The 16746-nt window shown below is 56.9% G+C and overlaps 10 protein-coding genes across 10 annotated transcripts; 5 read left to right on the top strand and 5 right to left on the bottom strand.

Moving 5' to 3' along the window:
- Positions 1-3: 3 nt before the first annotated feature.
- On the top strand, positions 4-462 carry MVES1_003631 (uncharacterized protein; the record flags this gene model as incomplete). Its single annotated transcript, XM_056208445.1, has 1 exon — positions 4-462. The coding sequence occupies one exon, from the start codon at positions 4-6 to the stop codon at positions 460-462; it is 459 nt and encodes a 152-aa protein (XP_056064420.1).
- Positions 463-541: 79 nt separating this feature from the next.
- On the bottom strand, positions 542-3085 carry MVES1_003630 (uncharacterized protein; the record flags this gene model as incomplete). Its single annotated transcript, XM_056208444.1, has 1 exon — positions 542-3085. One exon carries the CDS (start codon positions 3083-3085, stop codon positions 542-544), a length of 2544 nt encoding a protein of 847 aa, XP_056064419.1.
- Positions 3086-3191: 106 nt separating this feature from the next.
- Positions 3192-5171, top strand: URA3 (orotidine-5'-phosphate decarboxylase; the record flags this gene model as incomplete). Its single annotated transcript, XM_056208443.1, has 3 exons — positions 3192-3362; positions 3388-4069; positions 4105-5171. The coding sequence occupies 3 exons, from the start codon at positions 3192-3194 to the stop codon at positions 5169-5171; spliced, it is 1920 nt and encodes a 639-aa protein (XP_056064418.1).
- Positions 5172-5220: 49 nt separating this feature from the next.
- Positions 5221-7974, bottom strand: SNT1 (DNA-binding protein snt1; the record flags this gene model as incomplete). The annotated part of the gene is made up of 1 exon (XM_056208442.1): positions 5221-7974. The coding sequence occupies one exon, from the start codon at positions 7972-7974 to the stop codon at positions 5221-5223; it is 2754 nt and encodes a 917-aa protein (XP_056064417.1).
- Positions 7975-8141: 167 nt separating this feature from the next.
- UBC1 (E2 ubiquitin-conjugating enzyme) lies at positions 8142-8762 on the top strand (the record flags this gene model as incomplete). Its single annotated transcript, XM_056208441.1, has 5 exons — positions 8142-8165; positions 8236-8307; positions 8362-8385; positions 8420-8603; positions 8632-8762. 5 exons carry the CDS (start codon positions 8142-8144, stop codon positions 8760-8762), a joined length of 435 nt encoding a protein of 144 aa, XP_056064416.1.
- Positions 8763-9073: 311 nt separating this feature from the next.
- On the bottom strand, positions 9074-9975 carry MVES1_003626 (very-long-chain 3-oxoacyl-CoA synthase; the record flags this gene model as incomplete). The annotated part of the gene is made up of 3 exons (XM_056208440.1): positions 9074-9129; positions 9159-9281; positions 9312-9975. 3 exons carry the CDS (start codon positions 9973-9975, stop codon positions 9074-9076), a joined length of 843 nt encoding a protein of 280 aa, XP_056064415.1.
- A 378-nt stretch (positions 9976-10353) lies between these two features.
- On the top strand, positions 10354-11332 carry MVES1_003625 (uncharacterized protein; the record flags this gene model as incomplete). Its single annotated transcript, XM_056208439.1, has 2 exons — positions 10354-10873; positions 11028-11332. 2 exons carry the CDS (start codon positions 10354-10356, stop codon positions 11330-11332), a joined length of 825 nt encoding a protein of 274 aa, XP_056064414.1.
- Positions 11333-11350: 18 nt separating this feature from the next.
- NGG1 (Transcriptional regulator) lies at positions 11351-13114 on the bottom strand (the record flags this gene model as incomplete). Its single annotated transcript, XM_056208438.1, has 1 exon — positions 11351-13114. One exon carries the CDS (start codon positions 13112-13114, stop codon positions 11351-11353), a length of 1764 nt encoding a protein of 587 aa, XP_056064413.1.
- Positions 13115-13235: 121 nt separating this feature from the next.
- On the top strand, positions 13236-15560 carry MVES1_003623 (uncharacterized protein; the record flags this gene model as incomplete). The annotated part of the gene is made up of 3 exons (XM_056208437.1): positions 13236-13395; positions 13653-13676; positions 13825-15560. 3 exons carry the CDS (start codon positions 13236-13238, stop codon positions 15558-15560), a joined length of 1920 nt encoding a protein of 639 aa, XP_056064412.1.
- Positions 15561-15622: 62 nt separating this feature from the next.
- On the bottom strand, positions 15623-16621 carry MVES1_003622 (uncharacterized protein; the record flags this gene model as incomplete). Its single annotated transcript, XM_056208436.1, has 1 exon — positions 15623-16621. The coding sequence occupies one exon, from the start codon at positions 16619-16621 to the stop codon at positions 15623-15625; it is 999 nt and encodes a 332-aa protein (XP_056064411.1).
- Positions 16622-16746: the final 125 nt, after the last annotated feature.

Here is a 16746-nt window from a genome sequence, read left to right as displayed (position 1 = left end):
GCCATGCCGGGGCGGCGTGCGGGCAGCATGTTGCGCCGCACGGAAGAAACGCTGCACAAAGCACTGCAAGAAGGAGAGCGTTTAGATCTGCGCGCGTCGCAGCGTACATTTGACGGTGCATACCTGCGTGGAGCGCTGGGCCAGCTGACGTTTAGCATGATGATCATGAAGATTTTTGAGCCTGCATTTTTCTGGATCGGCCTTGCGAACTGTGTACTGGCGCTGGGTCTATTTGCCACTGCATTTTTTCGGTACAGGATGACGATGCACTACGAGCCGAATAGCACAGCACTGGGTACATTGCAGAGCGAGGCGCGCACAGAGCCAGTGCATATGATTGACCCCGACTCGTACGTGTACCTCCCGCGGTTCAAAACGGCGGGGAGCGTGGTTGTGTGCGTGTCGGCATTTGTTATTATGATGGAGATCGCGATTATTGTGCTGATTGCGACCATGCTGTAGACAACGGCTTGTAGAGTAGCAGCACCTCTGCCATATTTTTTTTTCATTACCTCATTACGTCTATCATGTTATCGTTTCACTACTTGGCCGAGAAAAACCAGCCCCCTTTAGGTTTCAGCTCCGACGCATCTACCGCGCCTGCACCACGCATGGGCTTGGCGATTCTTCCAAACGAAAAATTCTCCGTGTCTTGCATTGCGCGTTCTTCGCGCACTTTGAGGCGCTGCCGTGTCGCATACAAATCCTCTTCGAGCGCCTGAATCCGCTCGTTTCGCGCGGCGACGCGTTTGTCTGCGGTCGCCATGTCCTGCTTCAGTGCACTGTTCTGCTCGACAAGACGCCGCTGCACACTCGCGAGCTGCTCAAGGTGCCGCTCCAAAATGCCCATCTTGCGCTGCTGTACCCGCAAATTCAGCGTCTCGAGGAGCATCTTGTACTGGTCCTGCATCTCCTCCATTGCCATTTCCATCTCGACAATCTTCTCGCTGCGCTCGCGAAGCCCTTGCATCAGCTGCTGCTTCAGCCTTTCGTACTCGCGCAAGCGGACCGTGACCAGCTCGCGCGACTTTTCCATCAGCTCCGACGCGTCCACTAAGCGCTGCATCGCTTCGGGCCCTGCCTCTGTCCCGTCGGCGGTGACCGCCAAGCGCAAGTGATGTAATGCCTGTTTCTGCTCGTCGTGCGAGGCGCGTAGATCGTCGAGCGAGCGCGCCAGATCCACAGTCTCTTCTGCACGCGTCGTAAGCAGGCCTTCAAGGTGAAGCACTTCATTGCTCGTATTCAGCTGCGAGGCAGTCGTCTGCTCTTCCAGCATGCGGCGCAAAGACGCAAGCTGCCCGCCGGTTTCATCGCCTAGGCGGAATCCATGCTCCAGCGCGCCGATGTGATCTGTAATGAGATCGTAGCGCTGCTGAAGCGCGCCGATACGTTCCGACAAGGCATGTTTCTGCAGCCGCAATACGGAGAGTTCCTGGGCATGAATGCGCACAGTGTGGATCTGTTCAGAAAGCATGACCTGCTCCTGGATAATCGTATCGCGCAGCATGCGCACTTCTTCTGGCGAAAGCTGTCCACCAGGCAAAGACAGACGGTCGACAAGCGCCAAGATTGTGTCGACGCCGGGGCGGTGCTCTAGCTGTAGGCTCGCAAACATGTCTTCAAGCCGCTCGTCGCGCCCTTTTTCGCGCTCGATTGGCGGCGCAGCAGGTGGTGGCATTTCACGCACTATTTCGATTTGTGCAACTGCCTCGTCACGCGCAAAAGCAAGCGCATCGGAGTGCAGCTGCAGCGCTTGGATCTCTGTCTCGAGCGTAAATATCCGCTCGTTGGCCTCGCTTGTCTGTGTGCGGGCAGTGCCGAGCTCTTTGCGCAGCGCCTGTTCAATGCCTTCTTTTTCCGCGAGCTGTTCGTGCAGCTCGTCGGTCTCGGCCAACGACACGGTACTCCGTGTCGGCGATCGCACTGGCGATGCATGCACGCTGGTCGATGCCCATGCAGACTGTGGCACAGACTCTCCAGCGCGCCATTGGACAAGTTCTCGCTCCAGCGTGTCGATTTGCTTGCGGTAGTGTGCACTTTGCTGATTCGCTTTCTGCAGCATCACACGCAGCTCCATCGGTGATAGCTCTGCATTTACGTGCGCATTGTTCTGGATGCGCTTGGCGCGCACGCCAAAGCGCAGGGTGGAAAGCGTTTCTTCGGCATTGTACGCAGTCGGCGAGCAATTTACAAGTAAGGTCGTGCGCGAATTTCCGCCGAGCGATTCCTGTAGAATGCGCGTGAGTTTCGAGTCGCGGTAAGGGACGTGTGACGACCTGCCATCGGTGAGCGCATTAATGACCATGCCCAATGTACTGAGGCTCTTATTAATTTTTTTGGCCTCCTCCAGCGTCTGGCCACTTGCGCCCGACTTGCCTACTTTTTCGGAGCCGGCGAGATCGACCAAATAGAGATTGCCCGTCTTGGTCGAGCCCGTCTCGATATTGCGCTGCTTGATGGTGAAGAGGACAATGCTGTGCGAGCGTGAAGATTCAGTGTTCATCCGCGTAGCTGATACAGCGCGTGTCGTACTGCCTTGCCGCAAGAGCTCAAATACCTCGGCTGCACTGCTTACATAGTACTCCGAGAGGCCCTTTACGTGGACGCCTTTGCTAGTATCCTGCTGAATGGACAGGTTGTCGTGTTGCGGCACAAGCAAGTCGCGAATACGTTCCATGTAGATCTCCATGTACGACACCTTGACCGTGTATTCCAGCGCCGGGGGACTCGCGAGGATATTGCTGAAGATTTGCTCCGTGATGCGCGGGATAATACCGCGCAGCTCCTCATGATCGATATCAGGACCCATCATCGTGTGTGTCTTCCCGCTTCCTGTTTGCCCGTACGCAAATATCGTGCCATTGTATCCGCGCAGCACGTCCGAGACGGTATCCATGATACCGTACTCAAATACATCGCGCTGGTGAGCATGCATGGGAAAAACGCGGTCAAAGGTGAACGCAGCGTTGAGATCTGCCGCCCCGCGCATCATGCGCACTGTCTGTGCATCCTCTACCAATACGGCCAGACTATCCTCGGTGTCCACCGGGCGAAAGCGCGCCACGACTTTGACATGCGCCGCCATCGCGCAGGAGAAGCAACAAAACCAACACGCTGAGCTAAGCACGCGCGCTGCGCGCACGCTGACAAAGCGTTTTTTTGGTCCGCGCTCGCGGCGTCGGCCTCTCCTAATGGCAACGTACGAAGCGCGGAGCAAGACGAACTTGAACCTTGCTGCGAAAGAGCTACTTCGTACAATCGCCGAGAAAAAGTCGAATCTTTGCGTGAGTGTGGACGTGACCCTCAAAGACGATTTGCTCGCCGTTGTCGACGCCGTGGGACCGTTTGTGGCGCTGATCAAAGTGCGTTGCTGCTTGCTGACCGCAGACGCACGTCGACATCATCACAGACTTCGACTGGGACGTGATCAAGCAACTGTCTGAGCTGGCTGTAAAACACAATTTTCTCATTTTTGAGGACCGCAAATTCGCCGACATTGGCAACACGGTGAGCCTTCAGTACGCGGCTGGGATGCACCGCATTGTGCAGTGGTCGCACCTGACCAATGCACATCTCATCCCCGGCCCCGGTGTGATATCTGGCCTTGGCTCCGTCGGCCTGCCTCTCCAGCGCGGCCTGTTGCTGATTGCGGAGATGAGCACGCAGGGCAGCTTGACAAAAGATGCATACACCACCGCCAACGTCCAGGCGGCCATGGAAGATACGTCCAACTTTGTCATGGGCTTTATTGCGATGCACCGCGTCCACAAAGACCCTGCACACATCTCACCCAAAGCAACCGAAGCGCAGCGCAACAAGGACTTTTTGATTCTCACGCCCGGCGTGGGCCTCGACGCGACGGGCGATGGAAAAGGCCAGCAGTACCGCACGCCTGATCAAGTTATCCGCGAGAATGACTGTGATATGATCATTGTCGGTCGCGGCGTGTACGGCCCGCTGCTGGACCAGTCGTCTGCACGCGACGACGCGCTCAAGCAGGTGCGCGACCAAGCAGAGCGGTACCGCAGTGCCGGCTGGGATGCATACCTTGCAAAAATGGGCACTACAAGTAGGTAGGCGATAGCGAGCAAGTTCTAACCGTAGGACGCCGCGCGGCGCGGCATGCCTTGCCGACACCGCCCCAGACGCCGATCAAGCGCGCCAAGCACACACTGGTAAAACACGAGCCGGACTCGCCGAGCCGCGGCGCAATGCCCCTAAAGAAAATTAAAATGGAACTGACCGAGGAGGAACAAGGCAAGATTCGTGTGCCAAAGCACTGGGAAGAAGTACATGCATGTCTCGCCAAGATGCGCGAGGAGACCGTTGCGCCAGTAGATACGATGGGGTGTGTGGAGAATGGCTTGGAAACGAATCGTGCGGACCGCGGCAGGCTGGGCCCCGACGGCGCGGAAGAAAGCAAGGAGGATGCTTTGCAGCGGTATGAGTATACGACACTCGTCAGCCTCATGCTCAGTTCGCAGACCAAGGACACCGTCACTGCCCTCGCCGTGTACAATCTCCAGCGCACCCTGCCTAACGGCGTCACGGTCGACTCTGTGCGCGGCGCGTCTGACGATGTACTGCGCGAGTGTATCTGCAAGGTGGGTTTTTTTCGGCGCAAGACCGAGTACATCCGCAAAACTGCAGACATCCTCGCGGAAAAGCATGGCGGTCAGGTGCCCAAGACGATCGACGAGCTGTGTGCACTGCCTGGAGTAGGACCCAAGATGGCCTTTTTGCAAATGCAGGCGATGGGGTTCAATGTGGGAATCGGCGTCGACACACATGTGCATCGCATCGCCAATCGCCTCGGCTGGTGCAAGACCAAGACGCCGGAGCAGACGCGACTCGCGCTGCAGAGCTGGCTGCCAAAGCATCTCTTCCGGCAGATCAATAAGCAAATGGTCGGGTTTGGCCAGGTGATTTGCGTGCCGATTGGGCCGCGCTGCGATGTATGCACAATTGGCCAGCGGCGCCTCTGCCCTTCGCGCCAGCGCGTCGAACAAAATTCGATTGCGAAGCGCGCGCCCATCTACTATCGCGATGGGACTGTGCTTGTAGGGAACAAACGTGTGACGCTCCACGCGTTCAAACAAGAAGCGCTGGACACTTCCGACCAGGAAATGATCGATACCGTCGTCAAAACGGAGCAGGTATTGGAGTGGTAGGCATCGTATCGCTAGACATGTTGGGGCGAATGAAGCGCTTCCTATGGTATCATCTATGCGGCTCCATCGCACGCGGCGCATGAAAGTATCCCATATTCGGCGGCGCTGGGCGCGGCATACTACGCGGTACTGCGCGCGTTGGGTCGGGCGAGTAGCGCTCTATGCTGCGATACTCATCGTGCGGTACATACATCGACCGCGGCGTGCGGTACTCGTCGGGCCGGGAGGCGTAATAGGGAATCTCTGGGCCGTAGCGTGGCTCGTGTCTGGGGGTGTATACACGCCCTTCTTCGGGATATGCAGGCGAAACTGGGTGGTAGCCATACAGATAGCGATCGTAGCCTTCGCGGTAGTACATGGGCGCACGTGGAGGATAATGGTACGGCACATTCGACTGCGCGGGCGCGGGCGTGTGCATGTGCGCCGGCGCCAACGCCGGCGCGGGCGCATATTCCCACGCCTCGGCGCGCTGCGCGCCGTCTTCGTCGTCTGTCTCGTCAAAATCCTCGGGCAGGAGATGCGGCGCGTCGCGCAAGAAACGCGCAACGTCGCTCGGCCATCCCTCGACATTGGCTTGTGTTTCGGTGGGCAAGGAAGCGTACCACGCATTTACAAAATCAACAGCCGCACGCACACGCTCTTCCCACGGCAACGCCGCATTGTCAACGGCAAGCGCAGCTGCAGATTGAAAGTGGGGACTTTCGCTCGCGTGACGCGCGAAAAAATTGCGCGCTTGCGCGGGCGTTTTGCTGGAAAAGGTAGCGGCTAATGCAACCCAGTCCTTGCCATGTAACGCAAGGAGGCGCAAAAACTCGGCGCGCTCGGTCATGGACCAGTGGGGCCCGCGAGATCGACTGCGCGTCTCGTCGCCCTCGCGCTTGGGCTTCGCACGCGCGCGTTTCTTCCGTGCGGCGGCGCTTGTCCCAACGCTTGCCAGCGCCTCCAGCGCCTCAGCAGCGGCCAAGTCGCGGTCCATTTCCGTCTCTGGCTTGGTGGCGACGACGCTAGAGAGCTGGGACAGGCTTTCTGCAGCGTCCTCCACCGCACTCCGCTGGCGTTTCGGAGTGGCCTTGGCGCGCTTTGCAGAGCTTGCGATGCGTGGGCGCTCGATAGGCGCGTCGGAGAGATGCTTGGGCACGTCCGGCACGTCCGGCGTGTCCGGCGTGTCATCTAGCTCCTGCTCTTCAGCCGGGGCCATGTCGGCCATGAGGGCACTTCCTTTGGCCTTCTTTGCACGCACTTTCGGCTTGCGTTTGCGCTCGCGTTTACGCGAGTTCAGCGACTTAAATCCGTAGCCGTCGCTATGTTTGTGCAAGTAATAATACACCACACATTGCTGCGAGGTCTTGTGCGGCAGGCCACTGGCAATGCGCCCAAACTGTTTGGGGTACTTTGCGTAGCGCCGCATGAAAATCGCGCGCTCCTCGTCGCTCCACACGTCGGGATCAAAGTCGGGGAAGAAACGCTCGCGAAAGTCAGCGACAAAACCATTGTCCTCGTCGGGAAGCGGTGGATCTTCGGGGAGACGAATGGCCATGTCGGGCTCGGTTGCCGCAGTGCGTTTTGCGCGCACGACAGGGTCCTGCATCTCGGCACTTTCCAACGACGCAAGAATCTCGAGAAACTCCGCCTCGGAACGCACAGCATCGCCAAATCCTGCGGCGCCGTACGCACTGCGTCTGGAACCGCGCGAAGTGAGCGGCGTGCTTAGCACAGAGGGAGCGACGCTGTTGAGGCCGCTTTCACTCTCGGCAGGACCTTGCATCGCTCGCCGCTGAGCCTCACGCCGCTCGTAAATCTCATCGAGGCGCGCACAGTAGCTTTTCCACGCAGTGTGGCGCTTGCGGTATTCTACACGCAGCGCTTCGGCCTTGGACGCGCGCGCTTGTGCGCTGGATGCTAGCATGGGGGCAATGGCAAAGTTCAATGGCGGCGCGAGCGCGCCGCTTTTTGTGCTTGCTAAGCAGGTGGGAACGGTGAGCGAGGCAGCCACGTTGCGATTCTCGTCATAAAGCGAGCAGACGTAGTCGGGTGCAAGGGGGTATTGGGCCACGAGCTGCTTTGCCAGCGACTGAATCGCACTCTTTACCTCCGCTGATTCGGCAAGAGGGTTTGTATCGGGTGCAGGCGTCTCCATCTCGACCTCCTCATCAAGAATAGCTTCAAGCGCGTCCGTTTCCTCGCGTTCTGTGCTTGGGTCAGTGTGCGGGAGGCCGATGGGCGCAGCGGGTTCGGACGTGCTAGATTCGTCCATGTCCATGTCGGACGTATTGCTCCGTGCCACGCTGCTCGCGCCGCTACGTTCTGCCTCGACAGCGGGCGTAGCTGGGCTTGGCGCAGCGGCTGTTTTGTCGTGTGCACTGGCGCAATCGCTTGGATTGCGCAGGGATTTCTCGGTGAAAAGTATTTCGCGCTCAAGCGCATCCTCTGCATCCGATGGAAAGAGTGCGGCGCGCTTGGAAGTATTCGCGCGCGTCTCGCGTTCATACTCTGCCTTCAACACATCCGCATTCAAATCCGCTCGATCACCAGATTCACCACGACCACCATCGTCAACATATGGAGAAATGCCATTCGACTCTTTCACCTCCTCCGTATCCCGCACGGAGGAGTTTAAAGCGCGCCATTGCTGTGCGGCGCCCGTAGTCTGTACCTTGCTTTCGACCGTGGGCAGTGCAGAGGCAACCACGTCCACTGGTATCGGCGCGATAACACGCGCATCCTCGCCCTCCGCATGCGCCGCGGCAGCGTCTGGACGTTCGAGCTCCAGGGCATTGCCCCGCCCGTGCTCGCCTCCCAGCATCGCAGCGCAAAAGACTGCGCGACGAGGAACACCGAGGCTATTATTTCGGCCGAGCCCACATGGCCGTCCGGGCGCGGCGCGCGCAAAGGAAGCCACGCCCCTTTTCTCCTGTCTTTTACACACTAGTCTACGCCACGGGGTAGACAGTAGCGAATAGATACCTCACCATGGCAATGAAACGTATTAGCAAGGTGTGTATTTGAGGCAACCCTGGTTCCGTACTAACACCGTGTCGCGGCCGTGTGCCCGTTTGTGCGTTAGGAATTGGCGGACCTCGGCCGTGATCCTCCGTCTTCGTGCAGCGCTGGTCCCACAGGGGACAACATGTTCCAGGTACGTTGCCTATGATGCTCGAGGACTTTACTGACTCGCGATTGCACTATTCAGTGGCAAGCTACGATCATGGGCCCTGTACGTATGCTGCAATTATCATGCTTACAGCCAGAGCGACTCGCCCTACTCTGGCGGCGTCTTTTTCCTTTCGATCACGTTCCCTACAGACTACCCATTCAAGCCACCAAAGGTCTCGTTCTCTACCAAGATCTATCACCCGAACATCAATGCCAACGGCAGCATCTGCCTGGATATCCTGAGGGACCAATGGAGTCCCGCCCTGACGATCTCCAAGGGTACGTTGTGCTTCTTGGCTCACTCTAGTTTTGCTGTCGATCTGCTCGATGCTCACAGATCCCAACCCGGACGACCCGCTTGTGCCGGACATTGCCCACTTATACAAGACGGATCGTGGCGCGTACGAGAACACGGCGCGCGAATGGACTCGAAAGTAGGTACACTCTTCGACACGCTCACAACCAGGTACGCCATGTGATGTGCACTTGAAAATGCCCTTTTTTTCTTCGGTCGCTATAGCGTAAAGTGATAGTGTTTCATACGGAATGCCAGCGGAGCATCGGTTCACAAAGCCGACCCTGGCCAAAAAAAAAAAAGCGCTACCACAAGGGTACTTTCCCCACGTTGTCGCGTAATTTTTGTACTTGCTCTTTGGCGCTACGATACCACTATCATGTAATTGCGCAATTTCTACCGCAAGCGCTTCGCAAAGATGCGAGCGCGGCCCGACAGGGACCCAGACGCAAGCTTAGTTTGCCTTCTTTGCGTCGCCCTTTTTCGCCTTGTTGTAGGTGGACCTGTAGACTAACGTAAGCGGGAAAAAAAATACGTACAGAAAATAAACAGGACGAGGTAGCTGGAAAGAATCACGATGCCTGTCCATGCGTAGATGTGGTCGCCGTCGCAGTGACGGTGCGGCAGCCAGGGAAAGAAGTAAGTAGCGTAGTGGTTGTATGCTGTGGTCAGTAAATGCAAAATATACGCACTTCCGTAGTAGCAAATGTACAAGTCCACAAAGAATTGCACAATTTGCATCAGCGTAATCAGCTTCTTGAAAGGGAATCGGATGCCAACGCTGGAGGCGGCATAGTACGCGTACATAATGACGTGCACGAAAAGATTCAAGCAAATAATAGCCCACGCCATGGGGGTACGACCCACAATTTGCGTCCAACACAAGAACGCGGTAGCGACGTGGTGATAAACGTGCAGGAACATGAGCGGCTTCTTTTTCGCAACAAGGAAGAAAGTGTCGACAAACTCCCAGTACTTGAAGTAGTAGTTGATAATGTAAAACAAAGTCATGCGCGACGACGTAGCGCCGTACACACAGATACTGTCGTGCCAGCCGTACTTCTTCGCATACGGGAGCATTTCCTCCAAATAAAGTGCAAGCAGCAGACCACTAGCAAGCGAAAGGAGAATGTTGTGCACCAAAAAGGGGGTGCGCAGCAGCTTGGAGGAGACCGGAGGCCTGTTGCGCATAAATTCGCGGCCACCCAGCACTATAATCAAGTACAATGCCGACATGATCATTGTAGACTTGAGCGTGGAGAACGGCGTAACCCCGGGATGCCAAATCTGCATGGGCTCAGTAGCATGCTGAATAGATTGCGGAATGTACTCCTTCAGCAGGCCGTACAAGGACATGGTTGTGTAAGGCACGCTAGAGTTTAGGGCCCGCCAAGCTCTACGCCATTGCTTAGTCAGACAAAACGAACCGGGGGTAGCATGCACCAGCCTCCACTTTCGGGAATGATTTGGCCGCGAGCAAACGCCGCATGGTTTACAGGGATCTTGGGTGGCCTCCGCGCGAGGCACCTGGAACCGGTGCGCAGTAATGCGCTACAGGCACATCCAGGTGCTGTGCCTTTTCGAGTGTGTGGATCTGTGTCGCATGCGCTCGTGGCATTCAACGCGCGCGACGCTGGATGTTCTGCGCTCCTGTACGCCGCGGGCATAAATGCGTTTGGCGAGTTAGGGAACGGCACGACGGATAGAGCAAGGAGGGGAGAAAATGTGTTGGAGATGCACGGGATTGAGCACATTGCAGCAGGAAATGGGTTTACGCTGGTAGCGGCGCGTGATGGATTGTACGGGTGCGGAACCACTGCCCGAGGCCAACTCGGCATCCAAGGGCGCGATACGCTCCTTAGTATGACCCAGATCCCTCTGCCGCGCCCTGCAGCACGTATCACAGATCTTTCCGCGGGAATGGATCACGTCCTGCTGCTGCAAGACGCGAGTGTATTTGCAACAGGACTTAACACTGACGGCCAGCTCGCAAAGCCTGCCGTGATTCCGTACGCGACACAATTCACACACGTGGCACTGCCCGAGGGTGTATTGCCCACGCGCGTCATTGCCGGCGGCGATACGTCCATGGTACTCACTTCGTCGGGGAACGTTTTTGTTTGGGGAAATACCGAGTACGGTCAAGCGCTGCAGGCAGCGACTGTTGATCAACTCCGCACGCCAACCGAGGTGGACGTCGGAATTTCCGTTGTGGATGCGTGCCTCGGCGGCAGTTTTCTTCTCTTCTTAGACGGTACGTACACACGCCTGCGAGGATGCATTCAAGGGACCAACCGACCACGGACGACACCCCTATTGCTACTGCGGCGCAGTGCGGGGTGCTTGCACCGCCGCCTGCTTCGTAGCCATGGCTGAGCAGGCCTAATGAAGGATTTGCTGACGCACAGATTGCGGCACATTGCACACTGCTGGCTACGGAGCGATTGGCTACGAAGCGCCAAGTACCATGCTGCTGCGGCCGCTCGCCCTGCCGGAAAAAGTCACATGCATTGCCGCGGGGCTTGACTATGCTGCGGCGGCGACAGACGCAGGCAATGTGTACGTCTGGGGCATCGTGCATGGCGAGCCTGGCGACACACACCTCTGCCCTGAGCATGTTGCCGTGCCGTTTGACGGTACGCGGCCGCGTCGCATCACCGATCTTGCTTGCGCGCGCGGAGCGCTGCTGGTCCTTGGTGAGAAGCATTTATAAGCGACTAGATATCCGTGACTACATATCCAACCCCTGGTATATACTTTCTCGCGGCGCCTTGAATGAGTGTGGAATTGCGGCAAACATGGGCTTAAACGCCTCTTTGAGCTTTCGACGCCGCGCAAGCATTGCTTGCAGCGTGTCGGGGAGCTGCGGCTTGCTTGGCCCGGCGGCTTCAGTCGGCACAGTGCCGTTCGGATCGTGCCCTTTGCGCTTCTTGCCCATACTCGCTTTGATTTGTCGCTGTCGCTTGGTCCAATTTGCTTCAATTTCGCGATCGATGGCCTGTAAGCATGCCTGGTAGTCTTGGAACGCCATCCGATCCTGTGCAATGCGAAAGAGACGTGCCTTGCGCTGTTCGTTCATGCGGGTCTGTTTCTGAAGCAGCTCTTGTGCCTGCCGCAAGGCGCTGGAGATGGAGCTATCAGCGTGCTCTTCCCAAGGAATGCGAATCCCAGGCTCGAGCAGACCCACCGCCTCGAGCTCCTGCCGCGCCTGGGACTCTACCTCGGCCATGGTCTTGTGTGTGTCCGGCGGCGGCTCCAAGACCAGCGCAGTATCGGCGTAGGCTGCGCCTTCTAAGGAACTGTCGTCGTCGGTGACAAGAATGGACGAAGCGAGTCGCTCCGTTAGGGGGCCGCACCATGCTGTGCGATTGTACATTTGCCGGTCACCAAGCTCCCGGAGTGTAAATGAGCAGGCTGGATTTGTGTCCGAAAGAAGCGCATGCGCAAGCGGCACATCGTCGTCATGGACTGCATTGCCTACGAGCGCCCGCGCCCGCGCCTTGGCTGGGTCGTTTTGCGCGCTGCCGTCGACGGTATTGAGCTCTCCGAGCAGTTCTGCGTCTTCTTTTCCCCATACTTTACGGTACGGCGTGCCGAGATCAGGGAACTGAAAGGGGTATGGGTCATCAGCCTTACTCGAGAGCCACGCAAGGTCGTCTTCGGTGACGGGCTTGAAGTAGGCGTCCGCATAATTGTAAAATGTTGTGGCCGGAACTTGCGTCGCGTCTTTGCCTTGCCGACTGCGACTCGCATCTTTCGTGATGCTCTGTCCAGGCGCAGGTGAGCCCATGCTCTGCGTATCACGATCCCGCCAGTCTTTGTTGGCAAAGTCGTCGTGAACGTCGAATGGGTGCGTCGGGCACGGCCTTGTTCCGCGCCTCGGCTCGAGTTGAGGAAGAGCCGCGGCGTGCACGTCGGCAGGTATATCCCAGCTAAACTTCGAGTCGTCCACAAACGTCTCGTCTACATCCACCACATGCGGGCGTGGGCGCAGCGTGACGGCTTCGGTGGGAGGCTGTTTTACGTGAGCAGGATCATGCGCTTGGATGCGCAACTTCACGCCAAGGCCCGTCCGCACGGACGCGCCAGGCTTGCTGGGCTCGTCCATGTCCGTATCGAGATCGCTGCTGGTCATCTCTGCGGGAGAACTGTGTGCGGTCTGCCGCCGCGGGCCCCTTCCGTAGGTATGGCTTACTGTCCCATTCGTGTGTGACCATTCTTGTTCAGTATCGTATACACTGAGGCCTGCATTCTCTTCATTCTTGTATACCGTGGCGTTGGATGTATTCGTGCGCGGCTGGTGGCCGCGCTCCGTCAGCAGTGCATTCAAACGCGCGTCTGCGTCGTTGCGCAGAAAATCTAAGTGCGTGCGCAGCGCCGCGAGCTCGTCCAGTTCGGGCACAGCGCTATTGTACATGCCCATGTAGTTTTTATACAGCTGCTCCGTATTTTTTAAGGATGCTAGTGCATCCGGCCCGTCCTGGGCCGGCAGCATGTTCGATACGATGGTTTGTACGGCGCAGCAACCTGCAGCATAGTCATACATACGCACGTGGACCCACGTGCAGATGCGTCATGTTACGCCACCGCAGCCACCCTGGTAAACGATTGCTACGATGGCGGATAGGGAACCGAGTACGGTGTCGTACCTGGCACCGTCACAGGCGAATGCCTTGATATACAGCACCTTGTGTGGGTTTATGCTCATCGGTCTGTGGGCTGGCTACAATACGCGGAATAAACAGGAGTTCATTAGTGGCGTAAAAACGCAAGCAGGTATGTGGGCGCTGTGCTCACAAAAGCGCTGCCTTTGGCCTTGAATTGGATTGCATCGAGTTAGTGTTGAAACAAACAGATGCGCAGGACATTTTAGCATACCCGTGATGGTAACGTATTTCACCGCAGCGCGCAAGACGTAGCGTGTCTATTCGTCGGTGACAGCTTGATGGCGCCGCCCTCTCTTTCTGTCATACGTGAAGATAACACGCAGGGTCAGCAGCTACGGGTGCCGTTGCCTGTGTTTCGGCACATAGCCGCGCATGCATTTCTCGTAAAGCGTGCGCGAAAGGCAACTTGGCTGAGATTATACCGTGAAAGCAAATTGCTTTATACCTGACCGAGATAATGCTCGCGAAGGGAATGCTGTGTGTCACTGGAGCTTCTGTGCGGCCTTGTGCTTTGTGCGTTCGGAACTAACACTTTCAGATATGTCGTCTTCTCTCCTGCAGAGTTATCCCGAGCTGGCACTCATGCCCCAGGCTGGTATCTTGGGCCTCTTTGCGTACACATTTGCCTCTGTGGTGCCGCTCTGGATGTTTGCCATTTTTGGTCCCTTGATTCGTCGCCTCTGCCCCGATGGGTTTACCCTCTCGGAGTATATGCGCCGGCGCTACGGCTGGCCGATTGGTGTGCTCAGTGCGCTAATTTTTATCGGGTTCATGTTTTGCTTCATGATTGTCGAGCTGAACACGTACGGCGTGATTTGCACCACGATTGCACCGAATGTAAACCGTATCATCCCCCCGCTGATCGTCGCTATTACCACTACAATTTACACGGCCTACGGTGGCTTCAAGGCGTCTCTCTGGACCGATAACTTTAATGCAATCGCAGTGATTATTTTCATCATTATCGGTGGCGCCATGTTTGGTACACAGCTGGACCTTGACAAAACCAAAGTGCACGAGAAGCCGGACAATAATGCTGACCCGTTGCAGCTTGGCATACTTACGCCGCAAAAGCTCGGTGGGGAGTTGTGGTACATTTTGCCCGTCTCCATCATCTTTTCCCAAATGTTTAATCAGGGATTCTGGCAGCGTGCGTTTGCATCCAAGTCGAACAAGGGGCTGTGGGCATCGGTGCTTCTCGCATCCCTCCCCCTATTTGCCATCATATTCCTCGTTGGCATGGCGGGTCCGTTGTCATATTGGGCGCACCAATGGCCGCCCAGCGAGCAAGGATACCCTTTGATTTCTGATGGCGACGAGGAAGATGGCTCAAACGCCCTCTTTTACGCGCTTCTTACCATGCCCAAGTGGGTCCATGGCATTGTGCTTGTCCTTGCCGGCGTACTCTCCTCCAGTGCCTATGACACATTTCAGTCCGCACAAATTAGTGTCATTCAAAACGATTTGTTTCTCGGCCGCGTCAACATTTGGTGGTGTCGTATCTTCTTGCTGCTGCTAAACGTACCTTGCGTTGCGCTCGCGTCGATCTCGATTGACATTTTTAAAGTGTTTCTTGTCGCAGATCTCGCGTCGGTCGCGGTTATTCCACCGGCATTCCTCGGCTTGAGTTGGCGGCTGTACATGTTGAATGGATTTGACGTGTTCGTCGGCGGCTGTGGTGGCTTTCTCACTGTGTTCATCTTTGGCACGATTTTCTACCACAATGCCATCGACGGCGGAAAGCTGATTGGCCTGCCGAATGATTTGTATGCGGACGACTATAGTGTGCTCGGCGCGTTTTTCGCTGCGCCATTGGGCGCACTGGGATTTGCTCTCGCCTCTTGCATTGTGCGCATCTTGTGCACATATCTGTTCTGCCGCGCGACGGGACGTGCCTTTACGGCACTCGAGTACCGCGAATACGATCTTAGGCACTGCGTACTGCCCCAGGACCGCCCGGCAGGGCTCCATGGTATCCATGGATCAGGCAATCCAGACGATGGGCGACGTCTGGATCCGGAAGCAAAGGAAGTGAACGATGGGTTTGACTCCAAGCTGCATGCAACCCATCGCATCCAGTGGCTTCCCGCTTTCCTAGGTGGCGGGTTGGGTTTGCACGACTCCGCGTCGGATATGGAGCAAGATTTCGGACATGACGAGAAGAAAGAGTGCCCAGACATGGATACCCCTCTTGCAGCCGAGTCTGTCTCGCATGTTTATTCAGATATGCCGCTCGAAATGCAACATGAAACACACTCTTTCCCGGTTACGTGAAGCGCTTTAATTCATTTCCGTATTTTTTATGTTCGTATCAGTAATCTATTGTGTGGCCAGTTTTAAAGTAATTTGGCTTCGCTACGTAGACGTTTTGTGTCCAGCGGTCTATTCTCCACCGTCGTTGCTGCACTCAGCGGGTGTACTTCCCCAGCCACCCCGCCGTGCGCTTCGCCTGGAGACCGCGGCGTATCTACTTCATCGACACGGCCGTGCGGTATGCCAGATAGACTGTTGCTACGGCCTTCTTCATAGCTGGGTACGGCCTTGTGTAGGAATGGTATCGGGGAAAGGATTGTCGCCGATCTCACGTCGAGCATTTCGCGCGGCGCGCCGTCGTCGTCATCGTCGTCTACGCCTATGTCGGCATGTGCGCCGAGCGCAGCTGTGACGGAAAGTACACGCCTAAGCGCGGCAAGGTACTTGGACCTGGTATGATAGTGGCGCTGCGGCTCGAGTACCAGCTCAGCAAGCCGCTGGAGGGTGAACGGCGGCGCGGAATCAAACTCGTCCAGCATGCTGAATACACTCTCCAAAGCACGGTCCAGTGCATCGTCTTCCAATAACACGTCCCACGTAGGGTAGGCAGGATCGGGCGGCGCCATTTTTGCAGGGTAGAAATCTTCCTGGTCGGCCTGGGTAAGATCGTGCTCATCGGCGACTAGCTCAAGCACGGAATCCGAGGGCTCCGGGGATGCATCCCTCAAACTCGATCCCTGCCCGTTGGCTTGGCGCTTGCGCAAAAGCGGCGCTAAGCATGCAGCCTTGCTGAGGACCGGCGTTGGCCTCGATGCAATCGCGTGCACATTCTGTATCAGCATACCGTATGCACCCACCTTGGTTATTTGCGATCGTATTGCAATGCTAAGCTCTGCCCAATTGTCGATGCTGCGGTGAGCCGCGCAGAGAGCATACCTTTCCTCATTGCCACTGGCAAATGCGCGTAGCACAGCGCGTTGGTCTCGCGTAAGCGTGCGTGAATTCGTACCTTCGCTGAGCGCATCGGGCGGTGGCGTATCGGACGGCGCTGCATCTGCTGTGGGCGTATGCTTGTCCGCCATGATCTGGAAAGAAGTGCTCCGCGTTGCGTGATAAATTAACACACATAAATCCCAATTGCCCCGCACGCCTGCAGAACCATGGCAAGTGGGCGGCGCAATGACGGACCTGCGCATGCAGCGCGGTG

The sequence above is a fragment of the Malassezia vespertilionis genome, chromosome 8 (genome assembly GCF_029542925.1).
Source record: "Malassezia vespertilionis chromosome 8, complete sequence".
In the NCBI taxonomy this organism is placed as follows: domain Eukaryota; kingdom Fungi; phylum Basidiomycota; class Malasseziomycetes; order Malasseziales; family Malasseziaceae; genus Malassezia; species Malassezia vespertilionis.
Note: the sequence above shows the minus strand (reverse complement) of the source record. Positions and strands in the feature narration are given on the sequence as shown.